Source organism: Periplaneta americana, chromosome 8 (assembly GCF_040183065.1).
Source record: "Periplaneta americana isolate PAMFEO1 chromosome 8, P.americana_PAMFEO1_priV1, whole genome shotgun sequence".
In the NCBI taxonomy this organism is placed as follows: domain Eukaryota; kingdom Metazoa; phylum Arthropoda; class Insecta; order Blattodea; family Blattidae; genus Periplaneta; species Periplaneta americana.
In genome coordinates, this window is record NC_091124.1 from 120,251,746 (window position 1) to 120,279,165 (window position 27,420).

Here is a 27,420-nt window from a genome sequence, read left to right on the forward strand (position 1 = left end):
GAAGTTGCAATTGCATTTACATTCATCTTTACTTTTCTTAATTTCATTAACTTCCTTCTCTAAGAGCGTTATTTTAGCCTTGGCTCCACTAAATTGATTTTTAATTTTAGTTAAATTTCTATTGGCTGTTTTCAATTTTCTACTTAATACAATAATTTTCTGTTTTAAATGTTCGCAATGATTGTCGAAAACATGAATGTTTATAAGTTCATCAGGACTTGTTATTGTTGCTTACAGGTAAGAGCACATTTCTATGAGAAGGGATTGATGTCCTTTTGGTTGGGGATTTCCTCTTCTTTTCGTTAATTGTAAGATATCGAGGCAAGTTAGGGAAAAATATGTGGTACCGTAAAACGGGGTGACTTGATACACCTGGGGGGACTTCATACGTTTCGGAAGTTCATGTTTTGGAACCGAAACATCAACCTACAAAATGTATAAAGTCCCCCCAGCATGTCTAGTCTCCCCGTTTTATATGCTGGGAGACTTCATACGTTTTGTAGGTTGATGTTTCATTTCGAAACATCAACCTACAAAACGTATCAAGTCACCCCCAAGTGTATCAAGTCACCCCGTTTTACAGTATTGCATCGGGTGTTAGTCGCCAGTTTTTCTGTGGAAGTTCTACCTCCTTGCCATCAATAATAAACTTGTCGCCTTTTACGATCAAATCCTCAGAAAAATGTATATCACAGACATAGGAACGAGCATGCAGTTTTCTGACTTTTCGTGGAATTGCTTTATACCATTTCTGAAAAACAGCCTTGTCTTTGGGTGGGAAAAAGAAACGTCTTACCTCCTTACAGCTTCTATAACCGGGTTTACACCCGGGAACAAAACAACAAGGCATATTTCTACTCACTTACTCACTCACTAATCACTTACATAAACGGCACAATAAAGATCACTCGAATATAAGAAATGTCTCTTTAACTTCGCAGCACAACGGGTTCTATCAGCTCTGTCCACAGTATGAAGAGGAAAACTGGGATCTTAAGCAGATGGTCTCGCCTAAGTTTTGCTCATTTGCTGCGGCGACAGCAGAGGGTTTAAAAGTCCCATTAGACTCTAGCAGAGTTGCCACACTTTCTCTTCTACCCACCCTGGTACATGACTTAGTAAATTTTAGTTTGTGAGGTAGGATGTCGCTGAAGAAAACCTTAATGATAAATGTGTTGTTAATATTGACTTCTCGGTCCAATATGTTTTGTAAATTAGAATAATAAATATGTTTTTTTTCGTAATTATCTTTAGTTCCAAAACGTATAAATCTAATAAGTAATCTTTAAAAATGCCAGATTATTCAAGAGAATAAATACAGACATGATGGACTTTTATTAGCTAGTTATGAAATTTCTTAAGAACTTGCCTGTGATCCAAAACAGCAGTGTCGAAGAAAGAATAGATGCACGATTAAAGCTGCCAAAATAATCTGTCGAAGTAAAATAAACAATTTTAGAGTAATACATTATTCTGGCACACTTCTAACAATCCACCACTGATCGCATTAACAATTACGATAAGGTGGCGCAGGTCACAGTTCATATTTCCCGTCTTATTCTGCTCTCCTAGTGAAAAAATTAGGGCCTATTGCATATTCTGTGCCTCACACAACTGAAAATTATGTCAATGTATACATATATTGCACCAGTGGTGTATGCTGAACCTGGAGTATTTGTGTTCTGTCAAAAGTATATAATTGATCTATAGTCGCACAATTCTTATAAGTGAAATATCAGGTCAAAATTGTCATTTTTAATATATAATATATAATTTTAGTATATAATTTAGTATTGTTAACAACGCTTCCATGGATTTAGTAATTCAAATTATGTATGCCTACCTCTTTCATTTAAACATTAGCTGTATTCTTCTTTCTTGTGATGCGAGCTTCTCAATCACAGCATTATAAAATAAGTCTCTGTCCTTCATTTTGTGCACCAACTCCTTTTCGATTGATGACAAACTTAAGTTACAAGTCTTTCTAGAGTTTGAGTACTTCTTAAATAGGTCTTGATTCGTCTTAATGCAGAAAACGAACGTTCCACAGAGCTTGTACTACAAGGAATGGTCCGTATTAATCTAGCAAGTTTATACACTTCACTAAATCCAGAAGAGAGGAAATTGTCATGCATAAAACTAATAAGTTCGTGAACATCCTTTCCATGAAATTCAGGTGAAGTGTAGAGAACACTTAATTCATTCTTCAGTCCAACGCGATCAAATAAATTTCCGTACTGAGCCAAAAGTTTCTGTAGAAGTGGTTCGAGAAATGTTTTTTCTATATTCACAGTACTGCTGATATTGTAACAAATGAAAATATTCTAATTTATCAAGTTCAGAAAATCTAATCAATTTGATGAATTAGGAACTTAATAATTTTCAAATATAGCTGGCGATAATTATTTTCTTGTTCCACTTTATCTGGACAGTGCCGCTTTGTTTTCACCTGACAGGTTTCGTCCTTATTTGAAATTGTATTGTTCCAAACTAATGAATAAGGATCGTCCCTATCATATTGGAGCTTATTTTTTATGTCAATCACTTTCCTGCTACAGTAAAGAATATCAAAATGTTTTATTCGTAAAAGATTGTATAATATATCTGTATAAGTAAGCAACATCGAAAATACTTCCAATAGAAATGTAGTGTCAAACTGTTGAAGGAAAGCTAGAAAATCACGTGATTTTATTATTGTCTCACTATCCCATTTACCAGAATGTTTAATAATATTTTCGAAAACTCACAAAGTTCAGATCTGTAGTCTTTTACAGTATGGCAAAGTCTTGATGTAAAAGCTCCATCGTATGTCTGACTCACGAGTTCAGTAGAAATTTCAAATTGATAATTACTCATGCTACGTGAGTAAATAAACCATCTGCTGTTCTGCCCAAGAATCTGCCCTTTACATAGCAGAGAATGGTAGATAGTTGAGATTTGTTCTCAATATCAGAAGTTTCATCAAGCATTTGTGAGGATCACGTAAGTTCAGTTCCCAAACAGCAAATATTTCCGTTATTATTCTTACTTTATATTCTGTAATTTTCGCGTGTCTGCTGTCTCATGATCACGTGACTACAGCTACAAATGAAACTAACTCTACAAATGAAACTGAGTTAGTTTCATTTTTTATTTCTTCTTTTACTACATCAGTAATAGCTTTTATGATATCATTTTTAATCAATAGAGAAGCTCCTCAAAACACTGTGGACGAATTTAGCTGGTTTTCTAAAAGTAAATAATATTTTTTAACACATTCAAAAATTCTAAAAAATTTCGTTTGTTCAAAGAACTGTCTGATTCGTCATGTCCCCGTAGAGGAAGTTCCTGGTTAGCCAGAAGACAAATAGCGCCAATGATTCTTATCAATACGGCCATATTTTTCTTAACCTCTTCGTTGTGTTTACTGGTATCAGTTCTTCGTTGATCATCAAGTAAAGTATCAATTCGCTGTTTGCCGAACATTTTTGATTTCAGGAAACATTGTACATGAGTTTTTGATTTTGAATGTTTTTGCTGTGCATTAGACAAGTGATTTAAGTCAGCATGCTTACTCCCAACCTCATTTTTTGTTAGAAAACAATAAACATGGCCAGCAAAATAACCTGTTTGAAGTTTCACAACCCGCTAACCATTCTACATTTTCATATTGTGAAATAGAAAAATGTCTACAGTGTATTGTTCGCTTTTTGTTTTATATTGTTGCACTAAATTCGGAAGTGACGGGGTAGGTCTACTCTTATTCACTATATGTAATTTCTCTTCTAGTGAATGAGAAGAGAATGGCTTTTGCAAAAGATCTTTTACAATGTACATTTCCAAGTGCTATTATCATTAAATAAGTAATTTAAATTGTTCACCTGCTCTGGCACACAACTATGAACCCTAGTAAAACCTAAACACAGTAAGTTCACTCACACAAACAGTAAACATCACTCACACAAACAGTAAACAACACGTCAAACACAATATTTCGTAATGCTACAATTGACAAGTTGAGCTGCCTGTATACAGGACGACCTGCGAGCTCGAGAGAAGCGAGTATCCCCACCATGCCACCTTGTGCACGCAGACAATTATAGCAGTAACTCTCAGCAGGGGATGTTCTTTTGTATGGACAGGACAACCAGACCAGACCTCATCCCACTTCGTCAGGCAGAGCGTACGTTATAAAACAAAATCTGTTCTGGGGATGGTGTGCACATTCAACCAGGAGGCATTTAAAATATTTAAATGGTAATAAATTAAAATTAATCTTGAACTTTATACGTCAACTTCCAATGAGATTACCACGCATTTAAATTGTGATAAATTAAAATTATTGTTGCATTATGTAAAACAACTTAAAATAAAAAATGAGATTACCGAATTTACAGAGTGTCCAGCGCGCACCTTGAACACCCGCAATATACGCCCCTGTATTGCACTGTCACATACTTGTAATAAGCTGGAAGTTTCCTTTACAGTTTCAAGGTGATTCTTAATTAATATGTCTATAATTTTTTGTGCTCACCTTGTTATTATTAGATTAGAAATTTGTTATTGAATGATTGCACTTCAATACTTATAAAATTAACAATGCATTGACGATCTTCTAGACGACCTCATCCAAGTGACGAACTCGACAATGCCGGATATTGGAACTATGTCAAATATGCATCAACAATGTAAGCGCAAAATCTCAATTTTTTTTTAAAGTGGCACACACTCACTCTCTCTCTCTCTCTCTATCCCTCTCCCTCTCCCATTCCCCCCTCCTTCTCTCACTTCCTTTTTTTTTTTTTTTTTTTTTTTTTTTTGCAAGCATTGCGGAAATATATAGAACTTTTGCATATAAAAAAAAAATTCATCATTAGGATCCGAACTCCAATGTGCCATACATAACTTAGAAAATACTGCTTCCAAATTTGATATGACAATCTCAACACAGAAAATGAAAGTAATGGCATTTTAGGCACAGAACCAATTCAGAGTAAAATTTGTGTAAATAATGTTTTAATAGAATGTGTTAATTCATTCCTTTACCTTGGCTACAATCTTTCATTTGCTGACGAACAAGACATTAAGTTAAAATTTCCAATTTTACCAAGATTCTACGTATAATCAACTAGGATTTTAAGCCTTCTCAAGTCCCAACGACATACTAGACTCTTGCTCGACCAGTTCTCACATATGGAAGCGAAGCCTGGACCATCAAAAAGGTTCACGAAAGGAGACTTACAACAGCCGAAATGCGATTTATGAGAATAATTGCTGGTTACTCCCTTCTTGACTATAAAAGAAATGAGGACATTCTTAAAGAATTAAAAGTAGATTCAATTACCCAGTACATGGAACAATGCAGACTGAACCAGAAAGAACATGTTGCCAGAATGCCCTCCAACTGATTGCCAAAACTGACCTTACACTACTATACTCCAACAGGCCCAAGAAACTTGGGAAGACCTAAAAAGCGCTGGATTGAGACCGTAACAGAACCCTAGGTTTAATACGTGAAATTGTTATGATGATGATGATGATGATCAACGTGGGATGATCATCATCATCATCATCATCATCATCATCATCATCTTCATCTTCATAAGATGTCAGAAATATGTGAATGCAGGTAGAAACTACTTTGAACAACTGCGAGGGCCCTCCAGAAAGGAAGTTTCCCTGGAATTGTTTGCAGAAAGAAAATACAGTTTCGTGGAAAGATTTATTGGAACAGATACAGCAATTGTTGAGCTATTTTTCAATATATTCCCCATCGGAACTGAGACATTTGGCATACCGTAGGATCAACTTTTTTATCCATGTCGTAAAAGTCTGCCACCTGGGATTGGAACCACTGTATGACAGCCATCTATATCTCTCTGTTGATCCCTCGGTATGACAAATGTCTCAATTCCGGTAGGGAATATGTTGAAAAATAGCCCAACAATTGCTGTATCTGTACCAATAAATCTTTCTATGAAATTGTGTTTTCTTTCTTTAAACGGCCCCAGGGAAGCATACTTTCTGGATACGCCTCGTATAACATAGCTAGCAGGCGTACTTGTTATGAAGTAAAGATATATAATTATTGTGTGCATGCTGTTAATCAAAGTTACGTGAGTAAAAATACGCCGGAAGTTACAAATCGATAATGATGCAGTCCATGCACACATGTCTGATGTTCGTGTTCCTGGCTGAGAGCAGAGCTGAACATTCTGTATTATGTGGTGTACAGCAGTGTTTCTCAACCTTTTTCATGTTGATTCCCCCCCCCCCTTTCCTCACATTACTTTTATTAGGTATGTGTACGAAATGGAACTACAAAAATTGGGCACATCCTTCGAAGAGGTGGAAAAATTCAAATATCTTGGAGCAACAGTAACGAATATAAATAACACTCGGGAGGAAATTAAAGCAGAATAAATATGGGAAATGCCTGCTATTATTCGGTTGAGAAGCTTTTGTCATCTAGTCTGCTGTCAAAAAATCTGAAAGTTAGAATTTATAAAACAATTATACTACCGGTTGTTCTGTGTGGTTGTGAAACTTGGACTCTCACTTTGAGAGAGGAACAGAGATTAAGGGTGCTTGAGATTAAGGTTCTTAGGAATATATTTGGGGCTAAGAGGGATGAAGTTACAGGAGAATGGAGAAAGTTACACAATGTAGAACTGCACACATTGTATTCTTCACCTGACATAATTAGGAACATTAAATCCAGATGTTTGAGATGGGCACATGTAGCATGTTGGGCGAATCCAGAAATGCATATAAAGTGTTAGTTGGGAGGCCGGAGGGAATAATACCTTTGGGGAGGCCGAGACGTAGATGGGAGGATAATATTAAATTGGATTTGAGGGAGGTGGGATATGATGATAGAGACTGGATTAATCTTGTTCAGGATAGGGACCGATGGCGGGCTTATGTGAGGGCGGCAGTGAACTTCTGGGTTCCTTAAAAGCCATAAGTAAGTAAGTAAGAGTAGAATGGAGAACATACTAATGTGAAATCTGTTACATATTTAAGAAGAAAACAATTTAATTATGTTTTTATCTAATGTAAACATGTAGTTGTATTTTTAAATTTTCTTGAATCAACTTTTAAAAATCATTATTATTATTATTATTATTATTATTATTATTATTATTATTATTATTATTATTATTAGGCCTATTATTATTATTATTATTATTATTATTATTATTATTATTATTATTACTTACTTACTTACAAATGGCTTTTAAGGAACCCGAAGGTTCATTGCCGCCCTCACATAAGCCCGCCATCGGTCCCTATCCTGTGCAAGATTAATCCAGTCTCTATCATCATACCCCACCTCCCTCAAATCCATTTTAATATTATCCTCCCATCTACGTCTCGGCCTCCCTAAAGGTCTTTTTCCCTCCGGTCTCCCAACTAACACTCTATATGCATTTCTGGATTCGCCCATACGTGCTACATGCCCTGCCCATCTCAAACGTCTGGATTTAATGTTCCTAATTATGTCAGGTGAAGAATACAATGCGTGCAGTTCTGTGTTGTGTAACTTTCTCCATTCTCCTGTAACTTCATCCCGCTTAGCCCCAAATATTTTCCTAAGCACCTTATTCTCAAACACCCTGAACCTATGTTCCTCTCTCAGAGTGAGAGTCCAAGTTTCACAACCATACAGAAGAACCGGTAATATAACTGTTTTATAAATTCTAACTTTCAGAATTTTGGACAGCAGACTGGATGATAAGAGCTTCTCAACCGAATAATAACACGCATTTCCCATATTTATTCTGTGTTTAATTTCCTCCCGAGTGTCATTTATATTTGTTACTGTTGCTCCAAGATATTTGAATTTTTCCACCTCTTCGAAGGATAAATCTCCAATTTTTATATTTCCATTTCGTACAATATTCTGATCACGAGACATAATCATATACTTTGTCTTTTCGGGATTTACTTCCAAACCGATCGCTCTACTTGCTTCAAGTAAAATTTCCGTGTTTTCCCTAATCGTTTGTGTATTTTCTCCTAACATATTCACGTCATCCGCATAGACAAGAAGCTGATGTAACCCGTTCAATTCCAAACCCTGTCTGTTATCCTGAACTTTCCTAATGGCATATTCTAGCGCGAAGTTAAAAAGTAAAGGTGATAGTGCATCCCCCTGCTTTAGCCCGCAGTGAATTGGAAAAGCATCAGATAGAAACTGACCTACACGGACTCTGCTGTATGTTTCACTGAGACACATTTTAATTAATCGAACTAGTTTCTTGGGAGTACCAAATTCAAGAAGAATATCATATAATACTTCCCTCTTAACCGAGTCATATGCCTTTTTCAAATCCATGAATAACTGATGTACTGTACCCTTATACTCCCATTTTTTCTCCATTATCTGTCGAATACAAAAAATCTGATCAATAGTCGATCTATTACGCTGAAAACCGCACTGATGATCCCCAATAATTTCATCTACGTACGGAGTTAATCTTCTCAAAAGAATATTGGACAAAATTTTGTACGACGTCAACAAAAGTGATATTCCTCGAAAGTTACCACAGTTGGTTTTGTCCCCCTTTTTAAAAATAGGTACAATTATAGACTCCTTCCATTGTTCTGGTACAATTTCTTTTTCCCAAATAGCAAGTACAAGTTTATAAATTTCGCTATATAATGCACTTCCACCATCTTGTATTAATTCTGCTGGAATTTGATCGATACCTGGAGACTTGTACTTTTTCAGATTTTCTATCGAAATTTCGACTTCTGAAAGCGTGGGTTCGGGTATAAATGGCTCAGCAGTTTGTATTTCAATTTCGTCCCGATCATTTCTATTTGGCCTATGTACATTTAGTAATTGCGCAAAATAGTTTTTCCATCTGTTTAGGATTGATGGAGAGTCTGCAAGCAAGTCGCCATTCTCATCCTTGATCAGTTTACCCTTGGCTGATATCTGTTCTTAAATTCCTTTATACCCTTATATAAATCTCGAATGTTTTTATTCTTACTATTTGTTTCTACCTCATTCAGTTTTTCCTTCAAGTAACCTCTCTTTTTATTCCTAAGTGTACGACATGCTTCCCGTCTTTCATTGAAATAATTATCTCTCTTCTCAACTGGATCCTGTAAGAATTTCAATTTTGCCTGTTTGCTTCTTTCTACTACCATGCAACATCAAACCACGGTTTCTTTTTCTTAGTTTCATAATAACCTATGCTCTGCTCAGCTGCAATTTTGATACTATCTCTGATATTTTCCCAAACGCTATTAATATCTAATTCTTTCTCAACTTCGTCGGAACTTTCTAAAGTGGCAAACCTATTCGAAATTTCGACCTGATAATTTTGCTTAGCTTCCTCGTCCTTTAATTTCAAAATATTGAATTTAGTAATATTAACTTGTTGCTCTACTCGCTTGGCTACTGATAATCTTTCTCTTAATTCTCCAATCACCAAATAATGGTCAGAATTACAGTCTGCACCCCTGAAAGTTCGAATATCTACTATACTAGTATGTCTCCATTTATCTATCAAGATGTGATCTATTTGGTTGTGTGTCAATCCATCTGGAGAAGTCCAAGTATATTTATGTATATCCTTATGGGGGAATGTTGTACTTTTGACAATTAAATTTTTCGATGTGGCAAAGTTGACTAATCTAACTCCATTGTCACTACTAATTGCGTGTAGGCTCTCTTTTCCAATAGTTGGTCTAAAAATATCCTCCTGTCCTACTTTAGCATTGAAATCCCCCAATAAAATTTTCATGTAATATCTATTATTATTATTATCATCGATATATTATTATTTTGTTCGTGATTACTCATTAACTGCTCTGTGGACCCTCAGAGGGTCGCAGCCCTCCGGTTGAGAATCTCTGGTATAGAGAACATGAATTGTCGAAGTAGTGTACAGTGACATCATTGAAGAATACGTATTTAACAGAAAATCACGGTGATATTCATGCCATATGTCCCATGTTGTAGCCGTGTAGTTTAAGGTGTCATGTCTTGTCTAGTACACATTGAGAACTGGTTCAAATCCTCATGGGGAAAGAAATTTTGAAATTTCAGCCAGTGTATGGGACCTGTGTCCACCCAGCATCATAAGAAATTTGGGGAGCTACTTTAGAGGAATGTAATCCAGTTTCGTATGTCAGCTGGGGAATCATTGTCCTTACTACACACTACCCCTATATTGGATGGATGATCATTAACCTTCTACTGAGAAAAGTGGTCATTAGATCAAGATATCAATAGTCGGATGGTTGACTTGGCCCTCCATGGTTTGTTCCACCATGGATTATTGTGTCAAGTAATAGAGAATGAGAATATTTATTTATTTATTTATTTATTTATTTGTTTATTTTGTTTATTTATTTATTTTGTTTATTTATTCATTCATTCATTCATTCATTCATTCATTCATTCATTCATTTATTTATTTATTTAATCTTTGTTCACGTCATGGCAGATTAGATGTGTTCCAGTTCTTAATCTGCCATTACTCTCTATACAAACATTACAAGAACTACTACATATTGAACCTATAGGTAACCTCTGTACACAATAATAATAATAATAATAATAATAATAATAATAATAATAATAATAATAAACTAATAATAAGTATAGCTCTTGTATTTAAAGCTCTAACTTTAACTTTTTCACTTCTATACTCAATCTCTTAAAAATTATTCTGTTAACTTCATTGACTACTTTTCATAGTTTCCTATCGTGTCCGACTACTCAACATTTATAATTCCATATCTCTTTGAGCTTTGACTTTCTCTTCCCACCTAATTTTAACTCTAAAAGGAAATTTTTCTAATTTATGCAGTTTGCTGGAGTTTAGGGGACCATTCATTTTTTTTATAAGCTACTATAGCATTTATTTGTAGAAACTTTTTATCCACCCAACTGTTTCTCAAATCATTCATTGCCTGACACTTTAATGCAATATGCATTGTGTCTTCCGCTAGTCCACACAAAGGACATTTATTCTCTTATTCTTGAGCCTCCAGATACCTAATCTCCACCATGCCATTCCTGTTCTCTCTTCCCTTGAATTTAGTCTAATATATTCTTCTTGTTTCCAAAACTGTTTAACCTTCCTATAGTATTTTAGTGATCCTAGGTCTTTAATATTACTAAAAATATCTTGTCTCGAAATTTTGTTTGCCCTTTCTAAAACTATTCTTCCAATAGTTTTCGTGTTTATAGACCCTAGTTCTCTCCATAGCCAATTTAGACCTAATCTGTTTATTTCTCGTTCCAGCAAATGAGAATATATTGCTTAGAATTGTCTTGTGATTTACTTGCACAGTCATATTCAGGTACATGGTAGTCGCACATTGTTTCAGGTCATGAGAAAACTGTGTCACTGTTACTTTTTGTATATATGTAACGAAAAAGCTGGATTGTATGTACAAACATAGTCACAAGGAGTTAATTTATCATAACATATGATAAAATACGTGTCAGTTCAATGGCACTGTTTATTTGCGTACATTTCTTAAGTTCTTTATTTCTCTAGCTCTCTCTCTCTCTCTCTCTCTCTCTCTCTCTCTCTCTATATATATATATATATATATATATATATATATATATATGTGCGTGTGCTACTTGGTTTCTTTCTGCAGATCAAGTAAGAATTGTTGCAACACGTACAGAACTATATAAAGAACATGTGAATGATTAGTTACTTCCTTGTAGTTTGTGTTGATTAAGTACTGCTGCTGCCCTGGATATAATTTTGACACCTCAAGGGTATGCGAAACACAGAAAGCTTGTTATCACAGGTGATGGCACTCAACCAAAATGTGTTTGTTACTCCTTTCCGTTCCACAAATCACAAAAAAGAATGTTTATTTTCAAATGTCCGACTGATGTATGTCTCTGTTTTAGACCTGTCTTCACTGTATGCCATTATGAATGCTCGTTTTTCAAGAGTTTATGAACCTGTCAGTCATTTTGAAAGTAATCACTGTTTATTCAGAGAGATTGTATGACTTATTCAGTAACATAATTATAAAAATATCTATCCCCTTCTGTATTACATACATTCAGGTCTTGAATTTTATTTCGTTTTTGCCCTGATTTTCAAAAGTGAATTTTAGACGATAATTCTGTTTGATTGTATTTTCTTGTAGACTTCAAAGCAAAATAAATTTTCCTCCGACTAATTGCTGGCAAAGAGGAAGTAAGACCAGTGGTGAGGTTGCTACCTTATCTCTTAGACAAGCTGATGTACTGTATACTACATTTCCTCAGTATTTTATTTATTTTTTTTATTTTAGTTGGTTATTTTACGACACTTTATCAACATCTTAGGTTATTTAGCATCTGAATGAGATGAAGGTGATAATGCTGGTGAGATGAGTCTGGGGTCCAACACAGATAGTTACCTAGCATTTGCTCATATTGGGTTGAGGAAAAACCCCGGAAAAAACCTCAACCAGGTAACTTTCCCCAATCGGAAATTGAACGCAGGCCACCTGGTTTCGCGGCCAGACGTGCTGACCGTTACTCTACAGGTGTGGACTCCTCAGTATTGAATGTAATGACTATATCTTCATGGCTTGGTCTCCAGAGCCTTGTTTGTTCACAAATGGGTTGCACCATGTGAAGATGAGTATGGGATCTAAGTTTGAGAAGTTATAATGAATATACTTCACGAATTATATAGATACTTTGAAGATATCTTAGGTGAAGAACAGAATGGATTCAGGAGGGTGAATCGTGTTATGATGGCTATTTCACAATGAAAATTTTGATATAAAAACATCGAGAATTCAACATAGAAGTACACATTTTAAGAAAGCTTTTGATCGTGTAAATCGAAATAAGTTACTGGTATTAAATATATTGTTGTTCAGTCACAGATCTGTACATCACAAGTGGTACCAAGAAGACACCACTTATGAGGCAACTAGGCCAGAAGATAATGGGGTAGGGTGGTAATTCCTTTCCCTCTTCATTGCATACATCACTGACAGCTACCTATACACTAGTCAGACTTCAGATGCATACAAACAATTGTTCTTCCTCTGACACATATCGTCAAGTGAGATGTACTGCCTGATAATAGATGTACATATCAGCCAGAACCTCAATCAGAGCCATAATATATTAGTTAAAGATAAATGACACAACAAATTATTCAAAATATTTTAATGTTTAATGTTTAACTTTAATTTCGGTTAAAATTGGGGACAAGCTGTCATCATGGAAAGAGATCTTTACTGGTGTGAGAGAAGGATATCCACGTTCACCCCTTCTTTTCAACATATACATGAATGCAGTTATCAGAGAATTCAGAAATACACGATATGGTGAAATACCCATAAATCGAAATGTATCTTTAGATGTTTTCATTTTTGCAGATGATTTCACATTATTAGTTATCTCAGAAAGTGATTTGCAAAGATCATTATATAATTTAAAATTAATAGCTGAGAAATATTCTGTAAAAATATTAGCTGAAAAAAAACTAAAATAATGGCCTTCTATGATAAGGACCTGATACTAAGCAAATTTGTGTAGATAAGTAAATCAATTTCATTATATTGGCTTTAGATTATCATTTGTAACAGAATTAGATATTTTAGACAAGATTGTAAAATTGAAGAAGAGGAAGAAGAAGAAGAAGAAGAAGAAGAAGAAGAAAAGATGATGATGATGATGATGATAATGATGATTTTTAGACGAAAAACATGTAAAAATAATTCTTCCATTAAAAATTCATTAACCTGATTTTGTTTAAATCCCTGAATCTCAAATTTAATAACAAACATGGTACTGGTAACACTTATATTACTAATTTATTGTTTTACTCGTCTAATTTATTATTTATTTATTTATTTATTTATTTATTTATTTATTTATTTATTTATTCATTCATTCATTCATTCATTCATTTATTTATTTATTTTATTTATTTATTTATTTATTTGATTATTTATTGATTTATTTAGTTATTTATTTATTCATTCATTTATTCATTTGACCTACATAATTGACTGAATCACGCTACTTTTTTTCAATTGGGGTTTGGATTGGACCTCTATCATTTCTAGTGAAATAAAGAGATCGCAATATTTCGAAGGTTGCATGTACCTTCATATTCAGGTGAAAGAGGAAGGGAGAGGAGTAAACTACACATTGAGACTGTTCATTCATTCATAGTGTTCTGCTCAAGGGCAGATCTTTCACTGCAAACCCAACTTTCTCCAGTCTTTCCTATTTTCTATCTTCCTCTTTGTCTCCTCATATGATCCATTAATATATCTTAACCCTTAAGTAGTCGTGCGGGGTGTTGTGAACACCCCAGTCAGATATTACGGAACTCATAACTATATATTCTGTAAGTCTGTACTTCTGAAACTTTAAGTACCTTTATTGGATTGGTAAGGTAACAATAACTGTAAACATTTTTGAAATTGGAATTCGCATACTTGAGATAATAACGATTTAATTGAATGGGGTGGTTAAATGCGACTGCTTAAGTGTTAATGTCGTCTATCATCTGATTTGTTCTTCCCCGAGCTTTTCTCCCATTCACCATTCCTCCCAGTCAGTGGCGGCTCGTGGGTGTTGAATTGAGTGGGGCTGCATACAAAAATAAACCATGCAACTTACCTTATTTAAAGATTAATTCCATGCGCCTTGTCATGTAGGTTGCAAACTTTTGAATCATCTTCTTATTAAAATCCGATTTGTCATTTAACATAGTCTTTACAATGGAAAGCATAGCTAATGCAGTCAGTCTCTCTTCTCTCATCGTATTTCTAAGATAGGATTTTACTCTCTTCAAACATGAAAAGCAACGTTCTGGTTCGGAAGTTATCATTGGTATGGTGATAGCTATGCGTAGTAGTTTCACAACTTCTGAAACTGAGGCCTGCAAGTTCTCAGATAGAAGAAACTGCAAGAGTTTGACTGCGTCGCTGATATTTCTGAATTCTTGTCTCTGATACAACACAGTGAGTTCCGCTTTTAGTTTCTCTTTATCGAACATTGGAAAAAGCTTCACACATATATTTAGGTCATTTTCAGGAAATGAGCTTTCGTAGCATTCAAATTTTTTTTGACACAGAAGAGAAGATAATACCAGATGATCTATGAAATGGAATTGGGTGTTAGCTTGTGTGATAATGAGGTCACACTCTTCCTTGGCTGCCGCAACACTCATCTGAATCCCTTCGACCTTACGATGTTTTTTAGGGTTTTCATTTTCACAGATCTCGCTGTTCAACTGTGCACTGTTCCATATTGTCTGTATGGCATTAACAAAGCTTGATATGCAGAGTCGGCCTCGGTAGCATATTCAGTTGCTGGTTCAGTCCCGGCCCAGGTCGATGGCATTTAAGTGTGTTTAAATGAGACAGGCTCATGTCAGTAGATTTACTGACATTTAAAAGAATCCTGCGGGACAAAATTCTGGCATACCGCGACGCTGATATAACCCCTGCAGTTGCGGGTGTCGTTAAATAAACCATAATTTAATTTTTTATATGTAGATTTGAACCTTAGAAATATGTAACTGGTGATGTTGTAGTTGGTTTTATAATGTATCTACATGATACATCAGTAAATGAAAAAAAAAAACTGAGCCAGAAATTGAATTCAGGATCTTCAAGAGTACGCACCAGGGCGCTTGCCTCATTTATTGTGATGTTGTTAGATGTTTCATATTCCATTATGGTTTGAAAACATTCTAGCAATGGCTCCTTCTTCTCATGAACAACATTTACTGTTCTTATTTAAAACTCCATCTTGTTGCCCCAGATGATGGAATTGTCTTTGAAACACATTAATCTAATACACTAATACAGACTGTGTGGAGATCGAGAGAAGAAAGCAGGGATATTGGATAAATTAGCAAAAAATATGCGAGCATTTGTATTTCGTTTGGCGGCTCTTTCCATTATGAGATTCAACTGATGAGCACTTAATTTCAAATTTCTCCTGAATTGTTAAGGTACTGAACTGAATTAAACATTGTTGCACTTGTTATACTCACAACATTAAAGAAAATGTATTTAAAACTGCGCTCTACTGACAAACTGCTGTAAATTTTGCAGCGCCTGGAAATTCTGGATTCATGGCAAGGGGCAGCAGGGGAGGGGTAAAACTAACGCGCAAAGCATCCGAGACGAGACTGGCAGCTCCAAGGGAAGAAGTGGCTTCACTCATAGTCCTTGTATCTGGTTTCGCTCTGACAGCACCAGGGGAGTAAGTGACTTCACTAACGATTGTGTGCATGTCAATGAGAGCGAATTTTTTTTTTTTAATTCGAGCCGCTAAATAGAGACTGTATAATAAATGTATTTCACAACATAAAACGAGACAAAAGCCACAAATGTCTGAGGGTGCTGCAGCTCCGCAGCCCCTCTTCGAAAGCCGCCCCTGCTCCCAGTGCATTCTTCAGTAGGTAGTTTCTTCTCAACCAGTGACTCAGTCAATTCCTTTTCCTTTTCTGATCAGTTTCAGCATCATTTTTTCTTCATGCACTCTTTCCAACACAGCTTCGTTTCTTACTCTGTCTGTCCATTTCACACACTCCATCCTTCTCCATATCCACATTTCAAATGCTTCTATTCACTTCGTCGTAATGTCCATGTTTCTCCTCCATACAATGCTACACTCCATACAAAGCACTTCACTAGTCTCTTCCTTAGCTCTTTCTCCAGAGATCTGCAGAAGATGTTCCTTTTTCTATTACAAGCTTCCTTGGCCATTGCTATTCTCCTTTTGACTTCTTGGCAACAACTCATGTTACGCTTATAGTACACCCCAAGTATTTGAAGATGTCCACTTGCTCTACAGTCTCATTTAGAATTCGCAAGTTTACCTTCTTTACTTTTCTTCCTAGGACAATCGTCTTCGTCTTGTTGGCTTTATCTTCATTCCACATTGCTCACAGCTGTCGTTTAGCTCCAGTTGCATACCCCTTAGTATCGTCTCCTCTTCTGCTAACAATGCCATATCATCAGCAAATCTTACATACTTTATTCTTCATCCTTCTACTATCACTCCTCCTATGTTCTGAAAACAGTTCTTCACTAAATCCTCCACGTAGATGTTGAACAGGGTAGGTGATAAAGGGCATCCTTGACGTACTCCACTCCCTATTTCACTTTCTTCTGACATTTCTTCTTCTATCCTGACTTTGACTAGGTATATCACTCTACTTCACTTTATTGATAAACTACCTTCACTGAGACAATGAAGTCTTTTTCAGGCGACAGACAGACAAATGAGTAGTTTCTCTCTGGATATACAAAAGCAAAGAAATTTACATCTATATGAAATTGTGCTGTTGTTTAGGGTGGCATTGACACCAGCAGCAACAGCAACTCTAGTCAAGAAGGGCTTCACAGTAAACGTGGAAGATGGAGCTGGTCTAGAATCGAAATTCCGAAATGAAGATTACACAAGTGCTGGGGGCAAAGTTGTAGACAAGAACTCTGCCTTTCACTCAGGTAATGAGACATTGTAATTAACTCAAAATCCCTATTAAGTTGAATATGGCCAGCAGTATACTTTTATGGCATTTTCGTTTATATTCTTGAAGGGAAAGAATACCATAGGACTTATAGAGTTAAAGAATGTATGTGCAATGTGGAAGAGTCTTCAATTAAAATTATATGCCTGTGCCAACAGAGGAAATGTTGAGATCAATAGCAAAATGCTGCTAGAGTTACTGACATTCTCCCAATTGCATCAGCTCTATAAATGGTAAACATTGCCGTATAAACAAATCCTACAAAACGGGATCACTATATCACAAGTAAAAAGGATATTTATCCATCATATTAATGGCCTCTGTAGATAATGATGGAATTTTTACAACAATTAATGTATGAGCAGCAGACAGACAAACTGATGGTGCTGTATTCCGAGCTTCCACTCTTGGAAAATTACTAGACAAAAACAAACTTCATGTTCAGTAATAATAATAATAATAATAATAATAATAATAATAATAATAATAATAATAATAACCGGAATCTTTTAAAGTGACGTGGGTAAGCATTGGATGCACCCTCACAGACGGAAAATGTAAAAAAAAAAAATATTCTAAAAAATAATTCATAATTAAAACCATTCAAATAAATATATAATATTAAAAATAAAACCAAAACAATAAATTCCAAACTCGTAGGCATTGGATACATAATAATAATAATAATAATAATAATAATAATAATAATAATAATAACCAGAATCTTTTAATGTGAAGTGGGTAGGCATTGGATACATAATACTAATAATAATAATAATAATAATAATAATAATAATAAACACGGAATGGTATCGGGGGTTCAGAGCACAAGGGAATCAAGTCCATTTTTGGTCAATTGGGAGATATTTCGTCTGTACATACCTTAGTTGAGGCTACTTTCAGATCATAAAAAAATATAGTATTTGAAGCTTCTGCTAGAGTTCAGATATTTAAAATCATACTCACCTTCAATGTGTAATTAACTATACATAAAAGGCTATAGCCTAAGTGTAATTTTCTGAAAAGTTTATTTTTGTGACTTTCTTCTCTTGTGCTCTGATTTTCCTTTCTATTTCATAAGAGGCAAAGTATTTCCGTTAAACAACAATCTCTTGTGCCCATATATTTTCACAGAGCTCTTAATAATGATAAACACATATTCAATTATGGATTAGCAAGAGTGTACTGTATCAAGAGAAAAACTGCAATTTCAGTTGTTGAAGCAATTAATGTGCTTCATAATTTTATAAAAGTAACATTAGGTAAACATTCCTTTACAAAGGTCAGAAAAGAAGACAGTTTTGCTTGTGCATCTCAAATATAATCTGCTAATAAATTACGAAGTACAGTAATATTAAATCTGCTACGAATTGATAAATCAGTTAAAAGCATACTTTTTCTTTTAAACCTGAAAATGCATTTATTTTGGTAGTTTACTTTTGCTGTAATTTTGCAGTTGTAATCATAAATGCACTGATATTTTTCCACAAGTTGCACAATTTTTATATTGTAGGCATGATCATCTTCAGACATATCTCCTTTTTTTATAATTCAGTGAATAAAAGGAAGTCACATGACACGTTGAATGAAATATCTTTCTACTGAATGTGATAAAATATCCCTTTTCTACATGCATGTGGTATCGCTGTCTACATATGTTAGTCAGAAACCTTTTCGTACAGGTGATATATTGCTTTGGTGTAAGAATTTAAGAAGTCCAGCTGTATATAATTTGATAGCAATAATATTTCATACTGTTAGTTTGCTATGCATGTCGTCTATTGTTCCAGTATGACATCCATCTAAGGCAAATCTTAGGTAATCTATGGAAAATCTTAAATCTCATCTCGCTATTACAATTCCACTCATGCTGGACAACTTCGTAATTAATAGAGCATTGTTAATCAATAGATAAAAATGATGAACAGAATGTATTGAGCTGTAATTACATTACGTGAGGATTGTGATGCACTTATATGGCTAATATGAGGAAACAAAGAGAAAGGCAGAAAATAGAAAAGATTGGAGAAAGCTGGGTTTGGAGTGAAAGACCTGCTCTTGGGCAGAACACTAAATGAATGAATAAATGAATGCTATGCACTTATTAACAGGTGATTGCACTGTTACAAGACTCCTGCAAGAATTACCTACACCTGTATAATGTTGAAAAGTTAGGCACATTGAATTTATTGGGACTGTAGTGTCCAGGGATGACTTAATTCACCTCTAGCTTTGTGCCATTCTTTTCCACTATACAGAGTGTTCGTAACTTAATAGGTGCAAAATTTTAAGGACATTTGTTCAGTTCTACACCATTTAACTTACTATACCTTTAGTAAAAATTTGTAATAGTTTACGAGATATCAGTACACAACCTTAAAGTTGAAAATTTTATATGTATGTATGTATTCACACTGCAAATAGGCAAACACCTGGTAACAGTGATAACTTAATTACACACATTCATTACAATTAATAATAATAATAATAATAATAATAATAATAATAATAATAATAATAATATTATTGTTATTATTATTATTATTATTATTATTATTATTATTATTATTATTATTATTATTATTATTATTATTATTTTACTACGACTTCTTTGATAGTACATGTTAGAACAGGACTGTAATATTACAAGACACACAAAAAGTGTATGTTCTTTATTATGAAATTAACAAAGCCATCCAAAAATCTATCTCTACCTAGAAATAGTACGACATGGAAAAAATGCAGATAATAACAGGTTTCCATTAACTTGTTATAAGATTAAACAAGAGTACGAAAATAATATATACAAGGTACTGTAAACAGATGAATCTTTGTGTGATTAGCGCCAGTTTGGCTCGAAATGTCCTCTTTCAGCTTCCTCACACTTCTCAGTTTGATGCAGTATTGAATGCACAGTAATGACCGGATGATGTCCTGTGTGCTCTGCAATAGCGTTAATACATGCCTTCATCATATAGTATTTATTCCAAACTATGGAATGATTAACTCCAAGGCATGCAACAATTCTTCTTGTGCTTAACTGTGGATTTTCATTTGTGTTCTTAATAACAGAAGTCTTGATTCATTTCATTCTGGTTGCCCTTCTTCATGTTCTACATGAGAATGTGGAATATTATCACATGAAATAAATCCCTGTAAGTACATGCAGATACCTGTCGAATTGGATGCTTATGGTATGGAAATCATTTCTGATATTCCTTTGCAGCAGCTGCTCTATTGCCATTGTTCAATGTCTACATAACGCAATATCAGTGTCTCTTGAGGATAGTGTAGGATACTAGAAAGTACTGTGTTGTATTTAAACATGCACAGTGATCATCATTTCAGTTATTTATCTCTTCTCTGCTGACTAAGCTGAGCAAGTGATGTGCAGCTCGCGACAGGATCGTCTTGGCTGTCTGCACATGTGCGGAATGCACGGACTTGGTTAATAAAAACCTAAACTAACCGAACCTGACCTTCGTATATGCAAGATGTGTCAGAGCACAAAGGAAACTTCTTGATTTGATCTGGAATGTACACGCAAAAATGAATTCAGTTAAGGATCATGCTGACACTGCATGAGAGGTCTGCTCATGCGCCACAGCCAAACTGTTCCTGTCGTGAGCCTCTCGTGAGAAGTGATGTAGTGGAATGTTATAGTATTTGACACCGCAAGAAAAGCCAACTATTCACATGCTATTATCTTCGTAACAGTTTGATTTAGTATAGAGGTATGTTGAATAACTCAAAGAATACGCTCTGTATATATAAAATGATGTGTAATGTATTATATTATATTATATATTATATTATTTATATGATTATTATTTATATTATTATATAATATTTATTATATTATATTTATTATATTATATTACATTTATTATATTATATTTATTATATTATTATCATATTATTTATTCGATATATTACAAGATAAAAATATTCCAAATTTGCTATTACAAAATATAATAGAAATCTACACAGACAGCAAAATAAGTGTCAAAATAAATAACTGTATATCCGAAAGAAAATTAGTTAATAATGGAGTTTGACAAGGTTGTCCACTATCACCAGCTTTATTTAATATTTATATAAATGAAATTATTTTAAAATGGAACCAAATCTACACATCAGGAATCAAAATAACCAGTGCTCTAACATTAAATACCTTACTCTATGCCGATGAACAAGTCATAATTTCCAATTCAGAGGATAATTTACAAATAGGATTATATACATTAAATAAAATATTAAAGGATTTTGGAATGGAAATTTCAGCACAAAAATCAAAAGTAATGGCATTTTTAGGACAAGACGCAGTCAGAAGTAAGATAATACACAATAACCAGTGCCTCTAACAAGTACAAAATTTCAATTATCTGGGTTGTGAAATATCTTATCAAAATGAAAAAGATGTGAACAAGAAAATTACCAAATTTACACAAATTCTAGGAATAATAAATAATACATTAAAAGCTAAATTAGTACAAAAATCTACAAGAATAAAAATATAATACACTAGCATTACCCTCCCTTTTATACGGAAGCGAGATTTGGACATTAAAGAAAACAGACATGAACAGACTCAAAGCAACGGAAATGAAATTTTTCAGGAGGACAGCAGGATATACTCTTTTAGACCGAAAAAGAAATGAAGAAATTTTAGAACAATTAGAAATAGAGTCGGTAGAAGAAAAAATCAACAGATACAAATTAAATTGACTAGATCATGTAAGAAGAATGGAAAATTCAAGAATCCCAAAAATTATGATGCAGTAAGTTATAAACCTAGAGAACATCGTCAACCAGGAAGACCTTTTAGAAGACTGCTAGATGGGTCCGAAACAGGTCTACAGAGGCCTAATTCGTGAAGGATGATGATGATGATCATATATCATATCATATCATATCTATCATATCATATCATATCATATATGGTTAAATTTATTATAACATTAGTAAATTTTTTTGTCCTTTTAGATATAGTACTGAAAGTTCGACAACCATTGGCAGAAGAGATTGGGCAGTTCAAGGAACGAGGAACCTTGATATCCTTCATTTATCCTGGTCAGAACAAAGACCTCATTGATCAACTTGCAGCAAAGAAAATTACTGCGTTTGGTAAGTTCAGAATGCTAGATTCCTCACTTTAAAATCCTTAATTGACTTGTAAATTGATGTAAAAATATACAAAAAGTGTTGTGAAAGTTCGTAATAAATTTTATTTTTGCTTTTCAAAGTAGATGGATAAAAAACGGTTACTCCGTATGTAGCATTTGTTACTAATGACAATGAGAGAACAAGAAGTAGAGAAATACTTCTCTCTCTCTTTTCTTTTTTTTACATACGAACTATAAAACAGGTAGTAGTTTGATGAAAGAATCCTCAATATTGCAATCTTCGTAGAAATACCGTACTCTTTTTCAGTCTTTCAAATACTGGAAAAAGTGGCTATGGGCATGCTGTTTGTCTGCCTGTAAGGGTTGGGAAAAATATTTCTTTCAGAAATAACAAAAAAAAAAGTTTTAAAACCTGGGTATTTGCTTTCAACCAGGGGTCTATTCCACCATTTAACTTTTCAACTTTTGAAAAGTGAAAAATCTTTCTGTTCTTCCATAGAGACTGCTTTGCACTTGTCATTTCATTCTGCAAAGACTTTGTATATCAGTAGCCATTGTAACTCCATGTTGTTGAGCTTCATTTCCTAGCCAGTAAAGACATATGAGTAACAAATTGTTCTTTAGATAAAAGGGATAAACTTCTTCTTGTTTTTGGTTCTAAAATAGACCCAATTCTTTCAAGAACATAATCTGCTTGAGTTAATGTAATTAAAAAACGTTCACAAAATTGAAACAAATTGAGGTTATGGAAATTTATCCTCTTTTCTTGGGTTCAGTATGTTTTTGCTTTGGATTCAAAATAATTTAGAGAAGAAATATGGTATGAAGGGAAAGCTCATTATTAAGCGATCCAAGTGACAGAGAACCCAAAAAGTAGCTATATAGAAATGGGATTTGTTGCCATAACCTAAGTTTGTCTCAATTCTATGAATGTTTTCGAATTATGCCAACTCAAGCAAATTGTTCTTGAAAGAACTGGGCCTATTCTAGAATAAAAAATAAGAAGAAGTTTATCTCTTTCATCTAAAAAATAATAAATAACTTGTATATCATATTTGGGGTTAGGAAGTAGAGCTCAACAATACCGATATGCAAAGACTTTGCAGAATGAAATAAAAATTACAAATCAGTCTTTAATTCATGGAGAATCAGAAAAAATATTCACTTTTCAACATTTGAAAAGTGAAATGTTGCGAAGTTTAATGTTGAAATAGGCCACAGGTTGTTTTTTGTTTGCACCAGATGTGTTTGGATATTAAATACATAATGGAAAAAGGGAAACAATGCAAATTATGTTTTATTAAATTTCTTTCTTAGATTTTTTTTGCACAAAATAAGTTTGTAGCGTAGTCAAATCTCTATCAAGCTTTCCTTCTTCAGGATGCAGTTGAAATAATTACCTCCTTAGACGCACTTTTTCAATAATTTTTGGATTAGAAATCAGGGTGCTTATTATATGTGAGGAAAAAATCATAACTACCTGACATCCCACGTGATAATCACAGCTGGTTTCGATATCGGACATTCATGTAATATTGAAAATGATCGACGACTTCGAGAATCTTCACATATGAAATGCTTACGAGTGTAATAATGTAAAGTGCATAACATAATGAAATTAATTTAAAGTATAGCACAGTATAACCTAAAAGTGAATAGAAATAAAGCAAAAATTAGATATACTTTATGTAGGTAACATTACTACTATTCTTACCTTATTCACTATCTTACAGCATCCTTTGACAAAGATATGTTCTTCTCCTAAGTGAGAATCCATTTCTTCTCATAAAATGGCATATCCACCCCGTGCTTGCTTTAAATTCAGTGAAACTTATGGCCATACCTCGTGCAATTTCACATGCTTTGTATTCCAACATTTTGTGTGAAACACCAATTCCATTATTACACAACTCATTCCAATAGTTCATGTTCAAACCTGGATTCTTGTCACTTTTCAGACCTCGAAATGCTTTCCTTTATTTGTATGGCATTTCCAGAAGTGCCTGTTTTTGTTTTCGCCAGTTATGCACATTGCATTCAGGAATGGTAAATTCTCGACCAACTTCTGCAAATTAAATTACTTGTAGCTTGAAATTCACAGAGTAACATGCATATTTACACTTATTGAGATTGATTATAAAGCAACATAATAATAACCACAGAACACAACTGAAACAAGCAAGCAACACTACAAGAGACAACTGCTCATAGCATGTTGAAAGTTTTTAAACTATTAAAAAGAACCAATCGTAATAAATTAAACTTTTGTTTTAAAAATTTAAACATAAGAAGTTGTTGTTTTCTAATGCCAGGCGTTTGACAATAAAGTCATTTGACCTCTTGCACTCCAATATTTTTCAAAGATATTATCATGACTAGCCACTGAAGCACAGATTTTGAGGTGTTCCGAATCCATTTCTTGGTTTGAGTTGCACAATGGGCATAATTCTAAACATAAGAAGTCCATTCAACATTACTATTGTGTATTAGCTACCACAGGTATACCTGGTAAGGTTTATCTTGTCTCAGTAGCAATAAAACCAAGTCCCTTCAAATGAGGGTGGAGATTATAGGAGGATTGTAAATTTTCAGGATTCCTTTCAAAACCTTGTTATTGTACAGGCTGTCGGAACTCAGTTTCTTGAAAGACAAGCTCAGTGACGGAATTACACAGTATAAAGAGAGATATTTTGTTATTTTATTTTATAATAATAATAGGAAATGCGCACAAGTGTGCAGAGTAGACTTATATACTGAGTTCAGTCACGGTTTTGACATTCCTCTTGCAGTTCAGAACGTGGTATTTGCCACATTTTTCACCACACAGTTTGCATATGCATTTTTCAGACACTTTATGGAAGCTATCTATGCCGCACACTTTATGGTGGAATCCATGTACCGCCAGTCTGGTAACAACGTTCCTCATTTGCTGATTAGCTCCTTCCCAGCTTCTGTCGGTCATGGCACTGGTGGTGTAAAATTCTTCTACTTCCTTTCTTTTCTGCAGGATCTCGATTAATAGATTCTCATAGGCCTCCGTAGTTGGCAGCAGCAGCAGCGAGTGTCGTAGGTCTTCAATCAGGTAGGATTCTCTGGTGAGCAGGTATGTCAGTCTGGATGGTGTGTATTTCGACACACCGAGCACCTTCTTTAAGTAGGTTGCCTTGATGTTTTCCCAGATTTTGAGGTCCCTCTTTTTCAGGCGCTCCCATATTATATGTATTCCATACGTCCGTATGGGTACTATTTTTGCCTTAAATATTTTCGTCGCCGTGTCAAGGGTGAGTGACTGTATGTGGGTTATGTCATTCATTGCTGTAATTGCCGAGATCGCCTTTTGTTTCACGTGCATGTTGAACGTTGTTCCAGAAGTTTGGAAAGTCACCCCAAGGTATTTGTACGAGTTAACGACTTGTAACCTCCCGTCTCCAATCTGTGTTATGTCTTTCTCTTATTTTGCGCTACAGAATGTATCAACTAGTTCAGGGGTCGTCAGCACAGAGCACGCTGGGGCTAGTCTCTCTTACCTGCGGAAAACGCAGTGCACTAGTGTGCACCCCATAGCTGCTAGCGGGTATGCTCTCTATCTCTCCCTGTTGCACGACAGTGCACACGAGACAGCACCGCGTACCCTTTGCACATTTCAGCGAGTGCTGACGACCACTGAACTAGTCCCTTCTGACACTGGATGGATGGACGGCACCGCTCCACTCCCCCATCGCCATAACAACATAGACGAAGTAAGACATATCTCCTTTCCCTCTCTTTTCACAGTGAGACAAGATACATCACACAGCCTTTAGCAATTGAAAATGTAATACATAGGCCTACATTATACAGGGATTTTTTCCCCCTAGATGTTACTGTCAAAAATTGAGGTGCGTACATTATGCGATGGTGTCTATTATGCGAGTAAATATAGTAATAGCACTTCAATTAAAAATAATCCAAATCAACTTAACCATTACAAACCCTAAATTGAAAAATCAATTTTGATGTTTTCTTTGTATCCAGTTTGTTTCTAAGTTTAGAATAAACAAAAATACTGTGAATAATAGCATAGGAATCGTTAGCTGTGAATAACTATTCACTAACAGGGATTACCATGTCATTAAAGAGACAGACATACACACATATAATTCATTTAAGACAAATGAGGAGCATTGTTTCAAATCGTATTATGTGCCTCTTACAAATTTTTTACATGAACGACGAAATACTGGATTACTCGTAAACCGGAGAAGTTTTCAAAACACTACACAAAACCATTTTTAAGTACTTGTTTCACAGTTTACAAATATGACGACTTGGAACCATCAGACTTCACAGCATGAAAGATAAATAAATAGAAAGTAACAAATTTAATTTCGTCCACTGGGGGACTTAATACGTTTTGAAACGATGCTCCTCAAATTTAGTTTAAGTAAAACATTGCTACTAATGCCTTATATGAAATGCTAATTTTAATCTTAATATGATAATTTAGAAACTAGGGAATGCTGTTAAATAATTACTCCATAGAAGACGATGTTTAATTGTGAAGGAACTGCATCACATGTGTGTAATTTACTTGAAACATTTTTATTGATAATTTCTGTTTCAAATGCTTCAGAAAAGAGTTAAATCATTAATGTTGAAATTGATATAATATTATTTTCTATTTTAGGCATGGATTGTATCCCTCGTATATCACGTGCGCAAGTGTTTGATGCTCTTAGTTCAATGGCCAACATTGCAGGATATAGAGCTGTTGTGGAGGCTGCGAACCATTTTGGAAGGTTCTTTGCAGGTTAGTTATTGTCATGATTTATTTT

At 34.5% G+C, this 27,420-nt stretch overlaps 1 protein-coding gene across 3 annotated transcripts in view; it reads left to right on the plus strand.

The window, feature by feature from the left end:
* LOC138704991 (NAD(P) transhydrogenase, mitochondrial-like) overlaps positions 1-27,420 on the plus strand; it is a 157,149-nt gene that overhangs the window by 46,118 nt on the left and 83,611 nt on the right. For all 3 annotated transcript variants that reach the window (XM_069833507.1, XM_069833508.1, XM_069833506.1), the window contains exons 3-5: positions 17,303-17,457; positions 22,467-22,607; positions 27,273-27,395. In XM_069833507.1, coding sequence (XP_069689608.1) covers positions 17,303-17,457; positions 22,467-22,607; positions 27,273-27,395 — 419 coding nt within the window. The remainder of the gene's footprint in view (positions 1-17,302; positions 17,458-22,466; positions 22,608-27,272; positions 27,396-27,420) is intronic.